A 20,467-nucleotide genomic window follows, 5' to 3' on the forward strand; every position below is an offset into this window, starting at 1 on the left:
ATGTTTAGCTTTAGTTTTCTACATGATATTGTATAGAAATAAGTAGCCCAATGCTGTAACTATGATAAATGTGTCAACAGAAAAGAAAGGCTAAATTTACATATAATGTTTTGCTTTTTTGAATGAGTAACTTATAAGATTAGTGAACCCTTAATGTCCTGGCTCATCCATAACACATTTCAAAAGCACAGATTTCCCCCAACCTCTGTGTCTATCTGTCACCCTACTTAGTTATATGCAGCTTATGTGAGGGGAGGACCATGTAAATACAATCAGAGGGGAAAAAATAATTCCAAATTAAAAAACACTTTTTAAAAATCTTTGAAAAGATTTTGTTCATAAAAGTGAAATATTTTCACTACATTTTTCATTCAGGACTTAAATGTTCACTACCAATCAACTCTTACCACCTCACCCTTTTGGTCTACTAATGTAAACTCCCTTACTAATGTAATAACTTGTTTTCTAGTTAGTTTGTAGATTTTTGTCTGTCCTAACACTCAAACTTAAAACTACTCATCATTTTATTTATTGGGTTTTCCAATCCCATAATGACTGTAGAATCACAATGAATGAATTTTCTAAGTCTCTAATTCAGAATATTTACCCAAATTTTGCAAATCTTCTGTCTCTTCTCCTTTCATTCTGGTAACTAGAAACATAGGCTATAGCCTACATCCAGGACCTTTTACTGACAAAAATGAAAGCCCATTACAATTCTCAGGGCTACATTTCTTTTTAGACTCTAGAGTCATGAAATTACATCCTAAAGTTGCTGACATCTCTCTGGAAAACCATGTTTAGTTCATCATGCTTTTGGTCAACTCTTATAAATTTTTATAAAACCACCTACTAATATATTTTCCTTGTTCAAGCTCTGAACTCATCAGTATCCAGAATGTCATGTAATTAAAGTACAGCCAATAAAGGGAGGAAATATATTATAATGTTTATTGCATGGGTACCTCTGGGTAATGGTAATGATTTGAACTTATTTTATATTAAAAATTTTAATAATAAGTAGATGCTATTTTCTAATAAAGGAAAAGCAGGCTTCACCATATAGATATGGTCTGTCCAGAAGGTATCCAGCCATGTAATATGAAAAACAGAGACATTTATTGACAATACAAGATACAAGAAACATTGTACATAGGACAATGATGCCTCAGTCCCCTTCAAAGGAGGCCCCTTGGGACCTCACATAATTCTCCCAATAGCCATCAGCTGCCCCATTTGTATTTTCCTGAATCTCATCGATGGTCTGAAATCTCTTCCCTTTCAAAGGTAATTTTAGTTTTGGGAAAAGTCGGAAGTCACAGGGTGCCAAATTTGGGTTGTAGAGGGTCTGAGTCACCTGGGTGATTTGATGTTTCACCAAAACACTCTGCACGAGAGGTGATATGTGAGTAGGCGCATTATTGTGATGAAGCTGCCAATCACCAGTTGCCCATAGCTGCGTCGTTCTGAATCATCCTAATAGTTTCTGAGGAGGAATGTTCAAGCTCAATGCAAAATTTGATACAGATTTATTGATGTACTCGCTCAGTTATTTTTGAATGATATGGCCACACAGTACACATGCTTACTCAGTGGCAATCCATTGCCACCATGGTAAAGCCATCATTGTTCATGCATGTGCATCCCAGTTCACTCTCCTTGGATGCCAGGTTACATCAATGTTGTGCAAACTGTTCTTGTTAGATTAACAATGGCTGGACTTTTTTTTGGACAGACCTCATACATATGTCATTCTATTTCATCTTTTCCTTGCTGGGAGACTTTAAGAAGGAGCCTTTATTTCTTGACCTCCTTTGTACGTATATCAAAGGAAAACGCTTGCAGTATTTCCTGATCTACATAGACACATGACTTAAGTGACAGCTTCCACCAGCCAATGAGACCTTTTGCTGCCTGATGACCCTGGGATTGAAGGGCTAAGTTATTATTTTCAACTCAGGTTGAAACATGAATGCTCAACCTTTGAGAATTTTATATATAACATTTAAGTGATTTTTAAAAATTCATTTTTAATTAAAATCAGTGTTTGCCATAGTTTTATATACTTACAAATCTAACACTTAAGAGCCATATAAATAAACTACTTCAGTTGTGTTTTAGTTAATATTACTCATTGCTTAAAAATCTGGAACACAGAACTTCATCAAAAGAAAAAAAAAAAGAAACAAAAGCAGTATAGATAGGTTTACTCTATATTTGTGGGGAAAAATTTATTCTGATGTCCTTTTTACCGTATGCGATTTCCGAGATCTTTTTCCAAGCAGAAAATGGCAAGTTTTCAGGTTTCTTTGGGAATCCAAAATCTCTCTTGAGGCAAATTAGGCATCACATCTAATAAAAGTGAAAGCCTTTGATCCTTGGTGTTCTTAGAAAGTTGCTATTCTTTAGGGTGAGATGCCTAAAGTTTCCACTGTATCTAGGTCATTCTATTCAGCTGCATAAGCAATTCCTTTGAGAGAGGACTGGTTTTCTACAACACTAGCATTATTTCAGCAGGAGAAGGTAGCATTTGATGTTTTGCAATTTCTGTTACATGTCCATAGAGCCTCTCTGGACATTACCTTGGGAGGAGGGGTTAAGAGAAGGAGGAGCTATGGCTGAAGACATTTAATGACAGAATGAATAGAAATTCAAAGATCCCTGTGCAGTTAGCCCTAAACACCTGACTGCACTCCCCTCTCCCCAGCTTTCTTTCACATTAATTTAAAAATATTAGAACAAAATTCTCATAAAGTATATGTAATTTCATTTCATTTTAGTCACAAAACAACATCTTCAAAATGTCAAGGATTTTGACAGCTTGCAAAGTGGTGAAGACCCTGAAGACTTGTTTTGGCCTTACTAATGTGCCTGCACAACAGCAATGGACATTTTCAAGACCTGGAATTAGGCTCCTTTCCGTCAAGGTAATATTCCCATGTTCATTACTTTTGATATAACTGTCTGCAGTGTAGTTTAGTATGAAGCAAATACATAGTTGAATGTAGTTCTGAAGTGCTCATTTATTAAAATTTACTTTACTATAAAAACTACTGATTTATCTGATGCTTATTTTTATCTGCTCTGAGTAAAAATACAGCAACTTTTACCCAATGTAAGAGAAGGGTCATGCTTCCTGTTAACATGTGAAATTTAAGTGTTCTGTTTAGAAAGCAAATATTTTAAAGAGCTTGTAGGATTCTGTCTGGACTCAGACACTGCCGCTCACAGTTTGGGTTCAAACATGGAGTTGCTTATATGTTTATGTACTGCACGGCAGTGTAAGCCCACATTCTGTATTGGCTCACTGTAAACTTTTCTCTTTTAAAACATCATTTTTTCAGGAAAAAATTTGAAAGAAAATATCTTTATAATTTTGATATCTGCAGATCATAACATAGACAATGATTTTTTTCCCTTTTTTCTCTCAGTCCCTCTTTAGAAGGCCAAATTTTTGAGTTTTAGTTTGTAGATTAAGACACTGAGACAATTAGCAGATGAAAATTCTGTCCCTCCAAGTGGATCTATAACTGAGGAGCAGGTCCAGGAAGGGAACATGAAGTGCTCTTCCTTCATCTACCTCTACCCCCAACTATGAATTTACTTTAAGAACTTCTGTTCCTTTCTATAACTTTATGAAGATATTTATTACCAGAGAAGTCTGAAATTATTCCATGGGAACTTTGCCAATGAAGATCACTTTCTGTGACTATAAAACTTAAATAATCACAGTAGTTCTTTAGTAATTAGAGTTGTAAAAAGTAAAGTAGAAAAGAAAACCTCAACAACCTCTATCTGTTGATATAAAATTAGGTTGCAATAGTTTTAAGTATTCTGCTAATACTTTATATGTTCACTGGGCTGATCACAAGTTTTTCAACTGCTTCTTCAGATTCTACTATTTAGGTTGCTCCAGTCAGGATTCGATGGTTTTAATAAAGTGATGTCTGCCTGGTTAGGCATGCCCATAGCTTCTTATGGCCTCTGCTAACAGGAATGGGAAAGGGATAGGAGTAATGGGAAAGGAAGACAGTCAGACGGACAGATAGGGAGAGGAGGTGAGAAGTGAGAGAAGGGAGTTGCAGAAAGAGAGAGAGAGAGAGGGTCAGAGACAGAGAGACAGTGATAGAAAAGTAACTCAAGATCTCTGGATAAAGTATAAAAAACTAGCATTTTAAACTAATAAATCCACAAACACCTATTTTTCAGATTCAGTTTAAGGTAATGAGAGAGCAGAGAGCAGAAAGGAGATATAGTATTCCCTCACTTATCACGGGTATTACGTTCTAGACCCCCCCCACGAAGTAAGAACTTTACATTTATTCTACACTCTTAAACCTACGGAACTTTAACAACATATGTATACAGTACCACAAAATCCCGCCATATAGTGAAAAATCCGCGATAAATAATTAAATATAATATTTAAAAAACTCCCACGATACAGTGAGGCTGCGATAAGTGAACCGCGATATAGAGAGGGACTACTTTTTTTTTTTTTTTTTTTTTGTATGTCCTAAAGCATCATCAAAGACACAGTGAGGAGCTATAAACTATGGGTATCTGGTTTCAGTTCAGTGTTAGGGATACTGTATGTCAAAAGTACTAATATATAACTTCAAAGAGAATAAATAGTAATAAAAATAATGTCACCTACAGTTAGATGTGTCTTCTAAGACTTCAGAGTTGTGTCCCCTAAAATATCTATCTTTCTCATGAAAATAGGTAGCTAGGAATAGGTGTAGCTCCACCAAACATCAGAAGGAGAGAAATTGAGTGACTACTTAAAATGGCATAGATGTGAATGAGATTAGAGGCCAATTCTCCAAGATCATAATAAGTGCTCTCTGCAACCACAACTCCAGTACCACTACCACCACAACAAAATAGTGTAATTGTGGGGATGGACTACTGTGAAAGTAGTTCTTCTAGCTCGTGGTGGTAGATCTGTTTTAAGGGTCTGACAAAGTTCACAGCTAAGAATGACAAATTAGTAGGAGAAATAAGCTATCATTTCATAACGTGAAAGCCATTACTACTCATACTCAATCATTTCTGGCCAGAGTTTCACAGAAAAGAGAAGGTCTTCAACTTCACAATAGTGAATTAAAATTTTATATAACAGTCCAAGGGGAATTTTGTTATTATTTACTTATTTTGAAACAGTCTTTTATCTACTTTTCTTCCTGCCTTTTAAAACTCAAGTCTCTTAGAAAAAATATCCAAATTTACTCTTTTTAAATGAGCATAATATTTTAAAGATAGTTAAAATCATTAGGATGCAGTTATATAATGGTTAGTGAAGGGCAATGAGGACAGTCATTAATGGTTAGTCACAGTGATTGGCCTGTGGAAGATATTCTACTATTGGGTCTAGAAACACTGCCCTAAAATTGGTTGCCTTTTCAACATCTTTGGAGGTCACGTTTCCTCTCCCCTTGGTGACAGAAGAAGTGGGTTGGCAACAGCAGGGACACACTTGTCCTTTCATGTGGCCCTTCCTTGCATAATTGTTTGTGGCTAATATTTATATAGCGTATCTTGCTAATAGACACAGTTATATTTCACTTATGGGAAGAGGAAAGAAGTTCAAGGTGCTCTACATTTTAAAGGAATTTTATTTCGAGTCTGCATGGCCAACCACCATAAAACATGATCATTTTAGACAGCATAGTCCCTTTCTGTTAGTATTGAAACTGTTCAGTGCTCATTATGACATTCATCCAGCTGTAGCTGTGTAGTGGAAAGCACACTGGATCAGAATATAAAGATCTGGATTCTAATCTCTCTTCACATTTATTAATGCTCTGAACTTGATCGAGTCATATATTTTCTCCAGACCTAAGTTTTGTCATTTGTGTTGTGGAAATGATTCTTGCTTTACCCAAAGAATTGCATGACCATCATACATGATCAATACTTAAAATTTATAAAATACTTTAAAAACAAAGCTAGACACTTACTTAAAAATAAATTCAGTTCTTTGATTTTTAGTAGAAAGTTAGATCAATCTTCATGTTATTTGTGGACTACACATTATTACAATGACAAGATGTGTGATAAAATTTCTCAAATATTTATAATAGTGATTTCTTTTTACTTTTGCCTTATATTAAATCTATCTCTAGGAAGGTATTGTTAATAATGAATTCAACTAAAAGACAATGAAGCAAATAATTTTATTCCACTCTGGTGAATTCAAATCCAAAAGTCAGGATGTACAACCTAATATCCTATTTTATTCATTCATTAATTCATTATTTAAGAAGTAAACATGTAACTTTTATCCTCATAGTATATAGGGAAAGTAAGTAGAAATAAATGGATAATTAGTGGACAGTTTCTGATTTCAAGAAACTTACAAATTTAAAAATTCTGAGTTCACAAGTCTTGGAAAGTCACCAAGACTAAACAGTTTTATTTTTACTTGTAAATGCATTTGAAAGTCAAAGGTATTAAACTAGAAAGGTTAAGCTCCCTCTGAGTAGGAGAGGGTTTAGCAAGTACTGCTGCTATTATCAATCCACTCATTTTTAAAAATAGTGACTGTCCAAGTAGCCTTCTCTCTGGCACTTCAGATATAAACGAATCCCAGGGATCGTTATTCCCTTTGAAACATTTTAATTTTTAAGATATTATATTCTGATTCTAACAGAAATATCTATTTAGCTCAGTCTTGAGGAGCTATTATGGTTTGATTAGAATTGGCAACTACAGACACTCCTACAATTAAAATCATTTAGTTATATTGTAGTAGCTTTAAAGACATTCACAGGAAATAGATTTTATTGTTATATTGGAGCCTCTGTACATATGTACAGAGTTGGGGATAGGGCTATGGTTATCACACACTTTCAAAAATAACTGTTATATTAGACTTTGACTAATATAAGGTTTCAGGGAAGGATCTCATCCATGATACACCATATTACTGAAATAATAAACTATGTTCCAATCCCAAATGAGCTGCTGCAGATTTAGTTGGCATGGATTAGCAACCTTACATAATTTTGATGGACAATATTTCTTTCACTGGGAGGTGGCCTTCTTTCGACCACTATAGGCTCATTTGCCTGTCACCAACAGTGCTTTGACATTTTGAATGTCTTGGCACATACAATCCTTGAACAAGATATTGCTGAACGGGGCTTAGACTAGGGTGGGGTGAGGGAGATACCGAGGGTGCAACGTTGAAGGAGGCTGTCACTCTCAGGGCCGCGGGTGCCTTCTGTCCACTTTGCACCCTAGAGACCCACGGCCCTGGCAATGCCAACCTCCTTCAATGTTGCACCCTCGGTATCTCCCTCTCCTTACCCTAATCCCAGCCCTGCATTAGCAACTAAGAATTCAGGTGGAGGATATGCTGAAGGAACTGGCACTGGTCTTGGTCTCAGGCTTCCCCTACTGCTAACAATGCCTCAAGTTTCTATTAAACCATGCTTAGCTAGATTTCTGCCTTAAAAAAGGCTAATTTAGAGACCACTGCTGTGGCAACAGAACATTCCTCTGCCCTCACATGTTCATGAGACTTTCTTAATGTTCCTGACTTATACTAAATAAAGCTCACGGGTGTAGAGGGTTTCTAATGTTTCTTAAGCAATGGTCACACCAGAGGTCACTTCAGGGCTTCTGGAGTTTGCTGTGTAAGATTGAATGTGCTTGATGTGATCAGGATTGGCCAAGGTTTCTACAACGATTGAAGATGAAAAAAGCTACATGGGCCAAGGTCACACTTGGTGCTGGACTCCTCAGTCCCAGTGATCTCAAACTTACACTTGATTTTCTCCATCTGGTCTAATGAGTTCGACTCATGAAAATATTTTCAAGGCTCCTCTATTCTTTTAATTTTTTTCAAGCTTAATAAATGCCTGTTAATGATGTTTTAAATTTCTTAAGGAGATTTGGTTAATGTGAAGTCCTTACGAATGAATCAATAAGGTGGTTGTATCATTAAGATTTTTACTGAACAAGTTTGTTCTATGGTGTAGAATTTAGAATTAAATATAAGACAAGTTGACTTTATTATCATAAAGTAAAAATTACCTTACAGTATTGGAGATACCTCTCATGTTCGTAACTGTACATTGCAGATGCCCCTTATGTACTTGTTAGTAAACCTATAATTTATAAGCATATTTTAAATAAAATGTTTCTAAATGCTATATTTTATTTATAATGAGAAACATAGCTAGAATAAAAATTACTTATAAATCTGACTCATTTGTTTATAAATGCCTGTAACATAGATGTATTCAAGGAAATTAACCATGTGATTTTTTCCCCCCAGTACTGGCTTATGTTTAACCAAAGGCAGATGACTGAATATTAACTTAGGATGTCGTAAGGCTTAATTGATTACTGCTGTTATGGTACTTTGCAATCCTGAGATGTTGACATTATAACTGCAGCAAAGTCTCATTAAATATTCTAGACATAGAAAATTGTGCTGTAATTCTGAATTGTAAGTATCCGTAATTTGATAGTATAAGTTCAAGAGTAAAAACATAAGATTCCATCTACCAATAAAGAACATTTCAAGATTTTAACTTTTTTGTGTTACCTATGCAATAATAAACTGAAATGAATTCTGGCTTTAAGCTTCCTTCTTGCCAACACTTGGGTCAGATTTATTTTATTTCTTAAGCAGATAAGTACTGACATGAACTGATAGCTAAGAATCATCAGGTAAGCCAGAAATCAAATATGGTATATAGCTTCAGGCTTTGGTGAAAATGGAAATAAACACATGGGGCTTTTACTTTTTCTGATGTGTAAATAACTTATATAGCCAAATTGTTTAACAACAATACAGTCAGATTTCCAGAGTAAATCATTTTTATTTCACTCTAGCTTAAATGGATTATTGTAGGTATAATGTTTTATTTTTTTAAAATATTTTATTTATCTATTTTTAGAGGGTGGTGAGGGAAAAAGAGAAGGAGAGAAACATCAATGTGTGAGAGAACCATTGACGGGTTGCCTCTTGCACCATCCCAGTGGGGGACCTGGCCAGCATCCCAGACATGTGCCCTGACCAGGAATCGAACCAGCAACCTTTGGTTCATAGGCCAATGCTCAATCCATGGAGTCACACTAGCCAGGGCAGGCTAATGTTTTAAATTAAAATCTTTTATTAATCTTATTGCTAAATTAGTTTGAGGCTTTACATCCAGCCCAGAACATTTTACCAGTGAATTCTCACACCCAGGGGATGAAACAATGCTCTTCTTCCTGTTTCAGAGATGTGTGAAGACTGTAGTTCACACAAGGACACAATGTCTGTTTCTGTAAAAATACACATGTAGCAAACCCTGTTAGAATTATAATTAGGCCTCCTACACCACATGGATCTTTTTAATTTGGCGTTTTTGTTGCCGTGCTTATATATCTGAAGTCGTGGCTTCAGAACGCTCTAAATCATTTTTCCTGTTGTAATTTTATTGCTTACTCAAGAGCCCACTTATATACTGTACTTTATCTTAATATAAAATAAATTATATTTTTCCTTACTTTTTATTGGTTGTATTTTGAGAACAGATTGTTTAAATGAACGAATCAGCAAGGGTGTTTTATATGGCTATTAGTAATTTTTAAAGTAGGACATTTTAGGGCAATGTTGTTTAGAGTTGACATATTTCTTCTACTTTAACCAAAATATTGTGATGTGTTTGTAACAAAACACATTGTTTTTCAATTTTCAAACATCTAAACATTGCTCAGTTTATCAAAATGTTCATTTAAAAAATAACATACAGATAGAGATCATGTAAAAATTTATGTAATTTTGGGAAAAATAAAATTGTAAAATAAAAGATTAAATGGAATAATTACATTTAACTCATTTAACTATTATTATGTGTTCAAAAATCTACAACCTTATAGACAGTCCTCTTTTAAATTTGCAAACAAAAGTAATAGTATTATTAGAATGTGCAGACTACTAATTTCCATCTTTAGTCCTTAAAAATCATTAATGTTACAAAAAAACACAATTTTTGACTAATTATTTTATAAAGTAACTGGCTCCTAGGTTCACAATACCTGTCTGCTTCAGGCTAAAAGAGATTAAACTATATGCATAAACTAGTTTTAATGCATTTCTTTGCTATCCATATTGGTTACAAATGCTTGACCTATTTTTAATTTTTGGTTTGTGTGGGGGTAGGGGATTGTTTTATGTTTTGCAACATAATTATATGGATGGAAGAAAAATGTAATTCTGAAGAGTTGTAGATATTAATTACAAATACAATTTAAGCATCAGTTCAAGGTCAATCAGGAGACTTTTAAAGGGTGTAAAGAAATACCTGTGTGTGTGAATTTCATTTTAGGCAGTTGCATGTTGACCTTGAGCTTGGTGGGCACCAAAAAGTGAATGTCTGCTCTTGAACATTGGGCAACTTGAGGGCACTTTAGGACCTTGGACCTTGACTGACGTTTAGAAGCTGTGTCATATTCCTGTGAAGTCTGAGCTAATTCTTATGTATTAGAGATGCATGAAGAAAGGAAGCTACTCAGGTGTCCTTCTATGCTGTACATTAAACCCCCCATTAATAACAGAACGTTATTTCTTGAGACTCTCAAAAGTCTTTGGATTCTTATTCTGAATTTGGATTCTTAGAAGCAGATGTGATTTCAAAGTTGTTCCTCCCAAGAGATGTTAAGAAAAATGAGAGGGAGGGAGAGGGGAAAGGGAGAGAAAGGGAGAGAGAGTGAGAGAGAGAGAGAGAGAGAGAGAGAGAGAGAGAGAGAGAGAGAGAGAGAGAAACTCTGATATTTTAATATTAGACTCAATATCTTTGGTTCTAAAAGATTTGTATAATACCACTTTTAGAAAAAAATATTGAATAAGAAATCTATTTTAAAAAATAGTTCAAAAATAAGACAAATGAATTAAGAATTTAATATGTGGTTAAAATGAAATATGTCAAGTAAAAAATAAAAAATAAAAATTTAATAATATTTAATAGTATCAGTATTGGAATAAATAACAGAGTACATGGATGTGGGAGGGAGTGTATGTTTATCTTTTGTCTTTTTCTTTTCTATTGTAACTTTTCCTCTTCTACTGAGTTCATTATTTAATAATTTAGCAGTACTCTGCTAAACATTTAGTAGATTATCTAACTATAGTAATTTTACTAAAGTGTGAATAAAGCTTAATTATGATACAATGGCTTTATAAAAATAAATTGCTGTATTCACCTACATCTCTACTTGGTGGAACATGAAAGAGAAAATACTGTTGAAGCTGGGGTCCTTTATTCTCTTACCTAGACTCCAGGAAATAGATCATGTGGAATTAAATACAGCTATAAATTTCCCATTGCTTCTCATTTTTGTGAGCAGAGCCTAAGAGGAATACAATATTCCCTCACTTATCACAGGTATTACGTTCTAGACGCCCCTGTGATAGGTGAAAATCCGTGAAGTAGGAACCTTACATTTATTTTAGTATTTATATATATTTTAAGGCTTTATAAACCCTTCCCACACACACTTATAAATGGTTCCCAGTCCCTTATTAACCTTTCCCACTCCCTAATTAACCTTTCCCACACTTTCATAAACACTATTTATGTTCTTAAACATATACTACACTCTTAAACCTACATAACTTTAACAACATATGTATACAATACCGCAAAATCCTGAGATATAGCGAAAAATCCGTGATAAATAATTAAATATAATATTTTAAAAAATCCTGCAATACAGTGAGGCTGCGATAAGTGAACCACGATATAGAGAGGGACTACTGTAATCTAAACATGACTTGAGAGCAAAGCAGGAGTGTGATTTGTAAGCCAGTCTTTTTGTCCCAGAGAAACAAAAACAGAATCATGCAGCATGTTTGCCAGCTGTTAGCCCTTCCTACCTTCATTCCTTCCTTCCTTCCTTCCTTCCTTCCTTCCTTCCTTCCTTCCTTCCTTTCACCAATTAATATTTTCTAGGTATTTACTACTGGTAGGATTTTTACAGGTAATAATCACACCTTCCCCTCAACTCTTAAGCTTAGAGTCAATGAGAAATAAGGCATAGCGTTTAAACAGGGGTGTGAAAATCAGCTTCATTACTGCTACAGGCATTTGGAAAACAGGGCTTTGTTTTGTAATGAAATATATTCATTCACAACCAGAGCTCTACTGCCTTGATGTACACCAGAGCATAGGTTTCTATGAAAAGAGTTTAGAAGAGCTGAGCCAGTCTTGCTCAATTCCATTTCCTAAAGTCACCAATCACTCCTATTACTTCTTCCTCATGACCAGGCTTTAAATGACCCTTTGAGAGTCCCTGAAAATTAACTTCACGGGCCAAAGTATGAATTCAGAAAGGTGCAAAATAGTTTCCCCAACCACCCACTATGTGCCAGATGCTGTGTTGGTGCTGGTGATACTTGTGTAGGACAGAGAAGGCAAGCTATCTCTCCTTGATGTTGTCTGGTGTTGCCTATGATATTACTGGATAAATTAGTCTTCTACTTGGATATAGGGAAGAGAATTATGAGTGCTAGTTATTGTTTAAACTTAGTTTTGGAGGTGACAAGTCCTTCACTGCTTGTTTGGTATGAAGATGATTAAGTCTGGGCTTCTAACCAGAGGGAGAATTTGGATGGGAGGAAGGAAAAGAGGGCCGGAATGAGGGTAAGAACTTGGGCATACCGGAGTCATTATGCCAAGTGGCCCTTCAAGACTTGTTTTTCTGACAAAGTCTTTTAAAGCATTTGAAAAACTGACCTTCAATAAACAATTTATCAGAAGTATAAGACCAAAACCAAAACTAAGCAAAAAACAAGCCCCCCTCCAAACTAATAAAATCCATATTTCACCAGGAAAAGTGTGGGAGGGAAAGAGAAAGCGAAATTGTAAAAGGTGAAAGAATGGTTAGTTCTCTCCAGCCTAGGCTCATTCCTACTTCTTCCTCTGCCTGTCCACTGAGCAGGATTTCCAACAGTCCCCAATGGATAAGGCTATGCACAGACTGGGATGGATGGGGCCAGGGTAAAGTAAGTGATTGCCCATAGTCTACAAATTTTTTTTTTCTCTAAAGCATCTGCTATTCTCACAGCTTTTCTCTAGAAGTCTATCCTCTCTCTATATAAAATAATTTCTTCCCTGGATGGATAGAAAATTATACTCTACTCTTACCCTGAACTATCTTTTTAAACTGGCTTGAAATTTAGATTATGAGTATATAAGCAAATTTGGGTAGTAGTTACTTAGGAAATAGTATATATAGATATATGGACTTCCAAATGAATAAGTATTTTATCTTTCAAAATCTGTGATCTAAGCATTTGCCAAACCTGATGTACTTTACCTTATTGAAATGAGATTTCAACAGAGACTTCATGCTCTGTTGACTCTTGTGATAATGTTCTTCTCTTTTTACCTTTAATGGACTATGTATGTTGGGTGATAAATAATAGTAAGTGGAGAAAAAGGGTTGATTAATAAAATCTGTTTAACTATCTCCTAACTGCTAAGCTGAAGACTAATGCATACAATCCCAAAGATTTTTTTTGTTATATTTCAGCACTTTATTGACAATTTGGTTGAGTCAATATGAATAAGGGTAATAATAAGAACATCTAAATAGTCTTTTGACTTTGAGGCACTAAAATTTAAATTTAGATAATGAATTAAGATAAAATTTTTATTGGCTATGATCTTGAGAGTTAAAGAATATTCTGTGGTTTTATATACATTTAATTAATGATAAAGAATTACACTATAGTACAAATGAGTACTCAGTTAAAATTAATCCACTAGGTGGATCCTGTCACACATGGAATTTAATTTACATAAAAGTTTCACTAAGAAAAGTTAGTGGAATATTAGTAAAAGACCCAGTGGGGAAAAAGTAAGATGAAGAGATCTAAGGACATATTAAAACAAATAAAACAAACAAATAAAGAAAACCCCCAAATAGCCAGGTGCAAATAATGCTTCTATAAGTATTCATAATTTGGAAAGAGAAGAGCTGTTCTCTGTATCTAGTGAGAGCAAACCGCAGTAATATCCTTCTCAGTTCCACCAAGATTAAACTCACCTCAGAATCTGCTGCTTGCTTGTATTGCCCTGTAATGATCAACTGAAAGGGATGCAGCAGCAAGTTAAACTCAGTTTTCAAACTGAGTGAGGTGAATAATACCTGTTTGTTAAAATCATTTTGGTAATTAAAAAGTAAACAGTTTTTAGTGTTCAAAATAACTTTTGATCCCTTTTGAATTAGATTTAGACTTTTCACTTGAGTCTGTTAGTGCAAAAAATACGTGAGACTAATGTGAAAAATGTAAAATAATTTTTTTCAAGATTCATTTGTATAAATTAGTCTTAAACTAATAGAGTAATACAGGATTTTCATCTTTTATTATATGTTTTAGAATACACTGGCCAAGGAGAGCTGTCTCATCCTTTGTCTGTATTGCAAAATGAAATAATGAAACGGTTATGTGTTTCAGATACTTCACCCTCTTTCATGTGACATACCCAGTAAACTGATATAAATAATCCTTTTGTTTTCAATTATCATGATTATTTGCCTTAATTCTGCACCATATGCATATTAAGTATGCTGTACATTACTTAATATGCAATATGGTGTAACGATCCACTGATCTTATCTTCCTTTACTCCTTTATCTCTCAATGACACTCACGTCTCTTTCCTGCCATAATATCTTCACCTTATGAGACTACATTTAAGATAGTATAGAAAAGCATTATTAGTTAAACATAATGAAAAACATAATAAAAAACATAATAAAAAAGCGACTCAGAACAGGTATTTGCTTATTTTTAAATTCATACCTAAAACAAACAAAAAATTTGAATGCGCCATAATACTTTTCAGTAATTTTTAATATTATTTTCTTCAGGAAGTAGGCCCAGGAGGCACACCAGTAAATGAAGCTGACCCAACATGCTGCCCATGTGAAGTTCACTCTCTAGTGGGATAAGACATACTTTAAATACAACACTGAACAATGTGTTAAGAGGCAATGAATGCTACAAGAAAAGAGTAGACTAAAGAGATAGCATGCTGGGAGGCATATTGTCTATTTAAATAGGGGAGTCAAGGTAGGTCCCCCCAGAAGAAGGGTGGCATTTCAGCAAAGACTTGAAGGAACCTTTAAATTTTGGACTTCAAATTGAAATGTTGACATCAGTTTTTTTCTTAAAATTTTAATTTTTATTACCAAATCCATGCATGGAAAAGTATAAACTTTTTACTAAAGAGAAGTCTCCCAAGAGAAATGATGATATTTTTTGTGTATTGATATATCCAGGGGCCTCAATTATATTCTTTTCAAATTTTCCTCTTTTTTTATTATCCATGCACATATACAGCCCTATTACTGCATGAGGCAACAGGGGACATTTATCCATGAGCTTATCAGGGTACTTGGCACATATTGTGACTTGAATGTCTAAACTGTCTTGGAATATTCATTTAATTAAACATTCATAATAGAGGTCCTTTACTTTGTAGAACTCATTTATATAATCTTGAACTCATTTATATAATCTGATATTCTACAAGTGTACATATTTCTTTTTATTAAAGTTTCATTTGCATTTTCAGCATTTTAAGTACCACCATGTTCTGTCAGTAGGTACTTAAATTATAACTTAATATTATAGTCTAATTCCTGGGCTACAAACTTCTTTTTACCAGGATTGAGGCTACTAAAGTATCTTACCATAGTAACAAGGTGATTTGTTTTGGATTTGTGGGAATGAAATAGCATTTGGGGAACTGTTAGCCAGAAGAGGGGATTCCAAATAATAGCTCTTTGTCCCGAGTTCCTCCATCAATTCATAGATAAGTCAATTGACACTCATCATTTTAAATTCATTGGAGGTCAATGTTGTTAAGTGGAATATAAAGGGTACCATAAGCAATAAACAGAAGCCTTGTAACAATATAATGTGTAGTGGGATAGAGGCCTGGAAGATCTATAAAAGATGCCAAAAAGAACAAAAAATAAGTACAGGAAAAAAAAGACATATTGAGCACTATCTCAGGGACTATTTCAGACAATAGTAAATATATTCTCAAATATATCTTTAAAAGATGGAAAGCAAAGTTGAAAACGAGTCCCATAAATAGAGAAAGAAAAATATTAAATCAAATTGTAGGAACAGACTAACAGGAGTTAGATTTGCTTATGTTAATTTTTACGTTTCTTTAAACCAATTAGGTGGTTGCTAATCCATAGATCAGACTATTTGAAATTTTTAGGAGAGATGATAAAGTAAAAGAAAAAATATAAGTAGAGGTAATATTTTAGGTAAGTATGGCTCAGAGTAGGGTGGATAGACTGGCATATAGAAACAATTGAAATCTGCAGTTAACACACAAGTTTTGTGAACTTGTATGTTAGTACAGTGATTTTAGGTTCTATCAAAGTTACATCTTCTTGGAGAAACATCTTTCCTTTATTCCTTCTACTTTATGAAAACATTTCGGGTACACATGACTTTCTTGAGAATAGAAAATAATGCTTTCAGGAGAAAATATTTTTGACATTGAATTTCCTTTACTTGGACCAAAAGTTTCACCTAGTGAACCATCAAGAGTTACCTGGGGAGTTTTCCCAATAAACATACTCTATTGAGAACCATCGCCATAGACATTTGAAGAGCTTATAATGGCTTTTGGAAATATACTGAGCATTACACTCTTACGTTCCTGAATAACCATCCTCTGCCTTGAATTACAAATAAACAACAGCTGACATAATAAAATATAAAAAAGAATACCATACTAATAGAAGTGATGTGCAAAGGTGGTATCTTGGATACAGGAGCAGAATTCAGAACTTGTGTGTTAAGCTGCTTTCTCAGCAAGCGAAGTCTTGTCTTCACTCACATTACATTAATTATTGTGGTTTCCTTTGTCCTGACTGATTCCAAAAACGTTTTTAGTTTAGTGGCTGAGATGATAAACCATAACTATTTAAAGACTAAGTGTCAAGCTGAGATCACCGTAACTACTTAAAGTGTCAAGCTTGAGATTTCAAACACTGGTTCTAAGAATATGGGTAAAACAAAACTTTACCTCAAAATTAATTTGATATGCTAAAAAAAGGGCAAAATCCTTTCAACTAACTCTGCCCAGGTGTGCACGTGTGCGCGCGCGTGCACACACACACACACACACATACACACACAAATACACATAAAAGGTGCAGCACAACATTTTATCCAGATTCTCAGATATATAAACTTGAAATCCATGCAATGTACCTCAAATTAAAAATATATATACTGACCTGTTGAAAGAAGTATCTTATACATATCAGTTTTAATAAGTAATGCTAAAGTAGTTTTGTGTGTATAGTAGTTAATGTGTATATACACACACAGGCAATATTTAAGCCTATGATATATTGGTTTAAAGATAATCACACACTGCACTGAAGAATGATCATTCCAATGTCAAGAGACTTGGGTACTTTGCACATGAAAGTCATTGTATTCCTATAAAGATTACTATAGAAAAATGAGGTTTTTTTCACACTTGAAAAGCTGAGTACATGTTATAAAGTTAGAAGATAGTAGAAACACAGGTTTAGAAATCATTTATTGAGCTTCTGCTGCATACCAAGGTGTGTGTGTGTGGGGGGGGAGGTGGTGAGAGAGAGAGAGAGAGAGAGAGAGAGAGAGAGAGAGAGAGAGAGAGTGAAAGTGGGAGGCAGGATACAAAACGATTAGACATTCTGGGTCCAGTCTTAAAAATGTAAGGGAAGGAAAGTAGAGAGTAAGTATTCTCATATCTTTAATAACCACATTTAATTCTTGCAGGGAGAACAGCAGTACAATGATCTCTCTTACTTTAACTATCTCAATTTATGGCCAAACTTGTTTTCATACTTGTTTCCCTATCCCTTTTAAAGCAAATCTCAGATATCATATTATTTTGTCCTTAATCATTTCAGAACTTCACTGTGTATCTTCAAAACAGCAAGAACTCTTAAAAATATAATCATAATATCATCTTCAATCTTTAAAATTATACCAAATATTATTATGTAAATTTCCTCAATGATTACAACTTCTTATAATTTCTTTTTTTAACTATATTCCAATGATTGTGTCCTATAGATTTTCTTACAGAGTCCAGATGCTGCATCCCAAGGTGCACTTTAACACATTTCTCTTTCTCCTGAACTTTATGGACATTGAGAGTTAGATTTAAATTGTTTCAACAATAGAATTTAAAGTATTTATAAGGAATGGATGCTGCCTGCTTTTTAGATAAGTTTCTCTAATTGCCTCTCTTCTAAGCCAAGAATTTTATAGAAACTGGTTCAAATATTAATATGGTAAAGTAATGAAATTCAGAATGCTTTATAATTTAAAGAAAGCACCAGACATGGATATAATTAACTCTACTAAAAAGCAAAGTATGACATATTTTTAGATGTTCCCTGGTGTGTGCTTTTGTATCAGTATTAAGAGAGAAACAAGTTTCAGCTTCTTTATGATCACAAAGCTGGTGGAGGAGGCAGCCCTTGGGGCAACTCCATCAAACATGGGAGCTCCGTGGAACAGTTTGATAGAGAACCTTAAAGATTCCTTCTAGCTCTGAACCTCAGAGTGATGATGGGCTATATGGTACAATTCACAATGGTTTTGCAAGCTCATGAACTTTCCTTAAAGCAATACTTGAGCAAAGCTAGGGAATATTAAGGGGGAAGGATAGACATAGCATTTCAGCTAAATGGAAGGATTTCTGGGTGGACAATAACTCTAAAAGTAGACTTAGAATAGACAGTGTATCAACATGCTTCAGTTCCTCGCTAAAGCAAAACAAAATAAAACACCTGCCAGTGACAAAAGCCATGCATTTGAGGAAAAGTGACAAGTAACTGTAGAGCAAACTCTGAACCTAGGCGGTGGGTGTGTTTTCATCAAATATACTTTGCATTTACTTAATTGGTTTGGGTAGTGTACCTTTGGGTTTTTTTTTTTTTTTTTTTTTCCAACTGGTTGTCCTTTGCATTTTGTATTCTGCTAAGAATCATGAATCTGCTTCTTTAGGCACAAACGGCACACATTGTCCTGGAAGATGGAACTAAGATGAAAGGTTACTCCTTTGGCCATCCATCCTCTGTTGCTGGTGAAGTGGTTTTTAACACTGGCCTGGGAGGGTGAGTAATGCTTCTGTTCCAAGGCTTTATTCTTTCTCTCTGTGGAAGAATCACCGGATGATCTTACTCATGGTGAGAAGTTGAAATCGCTGCATCGTGATAAGACTACCTATTGTCCTGACGTCACCCTGTGCCTGTGTGCAGTCTGCTGCCACCAGCCCTGAAAAGAGGCACAGAAGTCCTCTCTGCTGCTGTAAATGAAAGAGAACATGGACACTGGTGTCCCCCTTGTGGGGGGCAAAATTAATTCTAGAAACATATCGTGCAAGGACACAGGTTATGTGAGATTACCGAAAGGCTTCTGCAAGGCCAGACATAGATCTGATTAATGCAAAAACTGGAGCAGGGCAAAGATGGGGAGCACACTCCAGTGCTCTTCTATTAGTGAAATTAAGAATTAACCTGGCACATCTAGTATGAACTACCCGACGGAGCTAAGAAGGTCCTTAGGTATTTTAGACAATTTTTCACTCTAATAAGAAAGGTGAAATAACAAATACAATTATTGTTTTGAAGTATTCAATGCAAGACCAGGTGCATAGATCAGAGATTTTCAAAATTTATCAATTGGAGCCTGACTTAGTTGTTGAGATCTGCTAAGAGATGTACTGCAACAAAGATAAGAGTTGCTACAGAAATCCCGTCGCTGTTCTTGGCTAGCCAACAAACGTTTGTTCATCTGAGAACCAGGAGGCTGAAGTTCTGGTCTCAGTTCTAGTGATTTTGTGATATTGAGAAAATCACTCTACCTTTCTGAATCTTGGTTTCCACAAATAAATAGTGAGAGGCTGGATTAGACAGTCATTTACAGCTGGAAATTAAAAAAAAAAAAAAAACTTTAAAAAAATGACTAGAAGTTTTCAAGAGGTTTCCATTAGCGATTCAATAGACTAAACTATAAAATACTTGGTCACTTCTTTAGTGAAATTCAGTCAGCCTAATAAAGACAAAGAGGCATTGGGTTAACTGATATTGAAGACTGATTAACCAAACCTCCATTATGTTATTACTGTACATTTTCTCTAAACTCTTGGCTCTCTGTTTGAAATGAAGAATATCAGAAGGTTTTCAAAATAGTTCCACTGGTGAGAACATTAAATTACAGTGTATAAAAACTGTTTGAAAAGTTTTGCTTCACCAGGCAATTATTTAAGCTTTTCGACAGCACTAATCACTAGTCATGTTAATATACCTGCCAACAAACAACTGTTTAATATAGATCAGAATGATGGAGGGCACTAGAGTTTTCTTCTGTGTGATAGATTATGGATAATAAATCTTGTCACATCACACAAGCCAAACAGGA

General features: G+C 34.7%; 1 protein-coding gene across 1 annotated transcript in view; it reads left to right on the plus strand.

Moving 5' to 3' along the window:
- The first annotated feature begins 2,780 nt into the window (after positions 1-2,780).
- The window catches only part of CPS1 (carbamoyl-phosphate synthase 1), a 114,699-nt gene continuing 97,012 nt past the window's right edge, over positions 2,781-20,467 (plus strand). Inside the window, exons 1-2 of the mRNA XM_090283365.1 lie at positions 2,781-2,927; positions 19,052-19,161. Coding sequence (XP_090139491.1) covers positions 2,802-2,927; positions 19,052-19,161 — 236 coding nt within the window. The 5' untranslated portion in view covers positions 2,781-2,801. The remainder of the gene's footprint in view (positions 2,928-19,051; positions 19,162-20,467) is intronic.

Source organism: Furipterus horrens, unplaced genomic scaffold (genome assembly GCF_987537825.1).
Source record: "Furipterus horrens unplaced genomic scaffold, mFurHor1.1.pri manual_scaffold_1, whole genome shotgun sequence".
NCBI lineage: Eukaryota > Metazoa > Chordata > Mammalia > Chiroptera > Furipteridae > Furipterus > Furipterus horrens.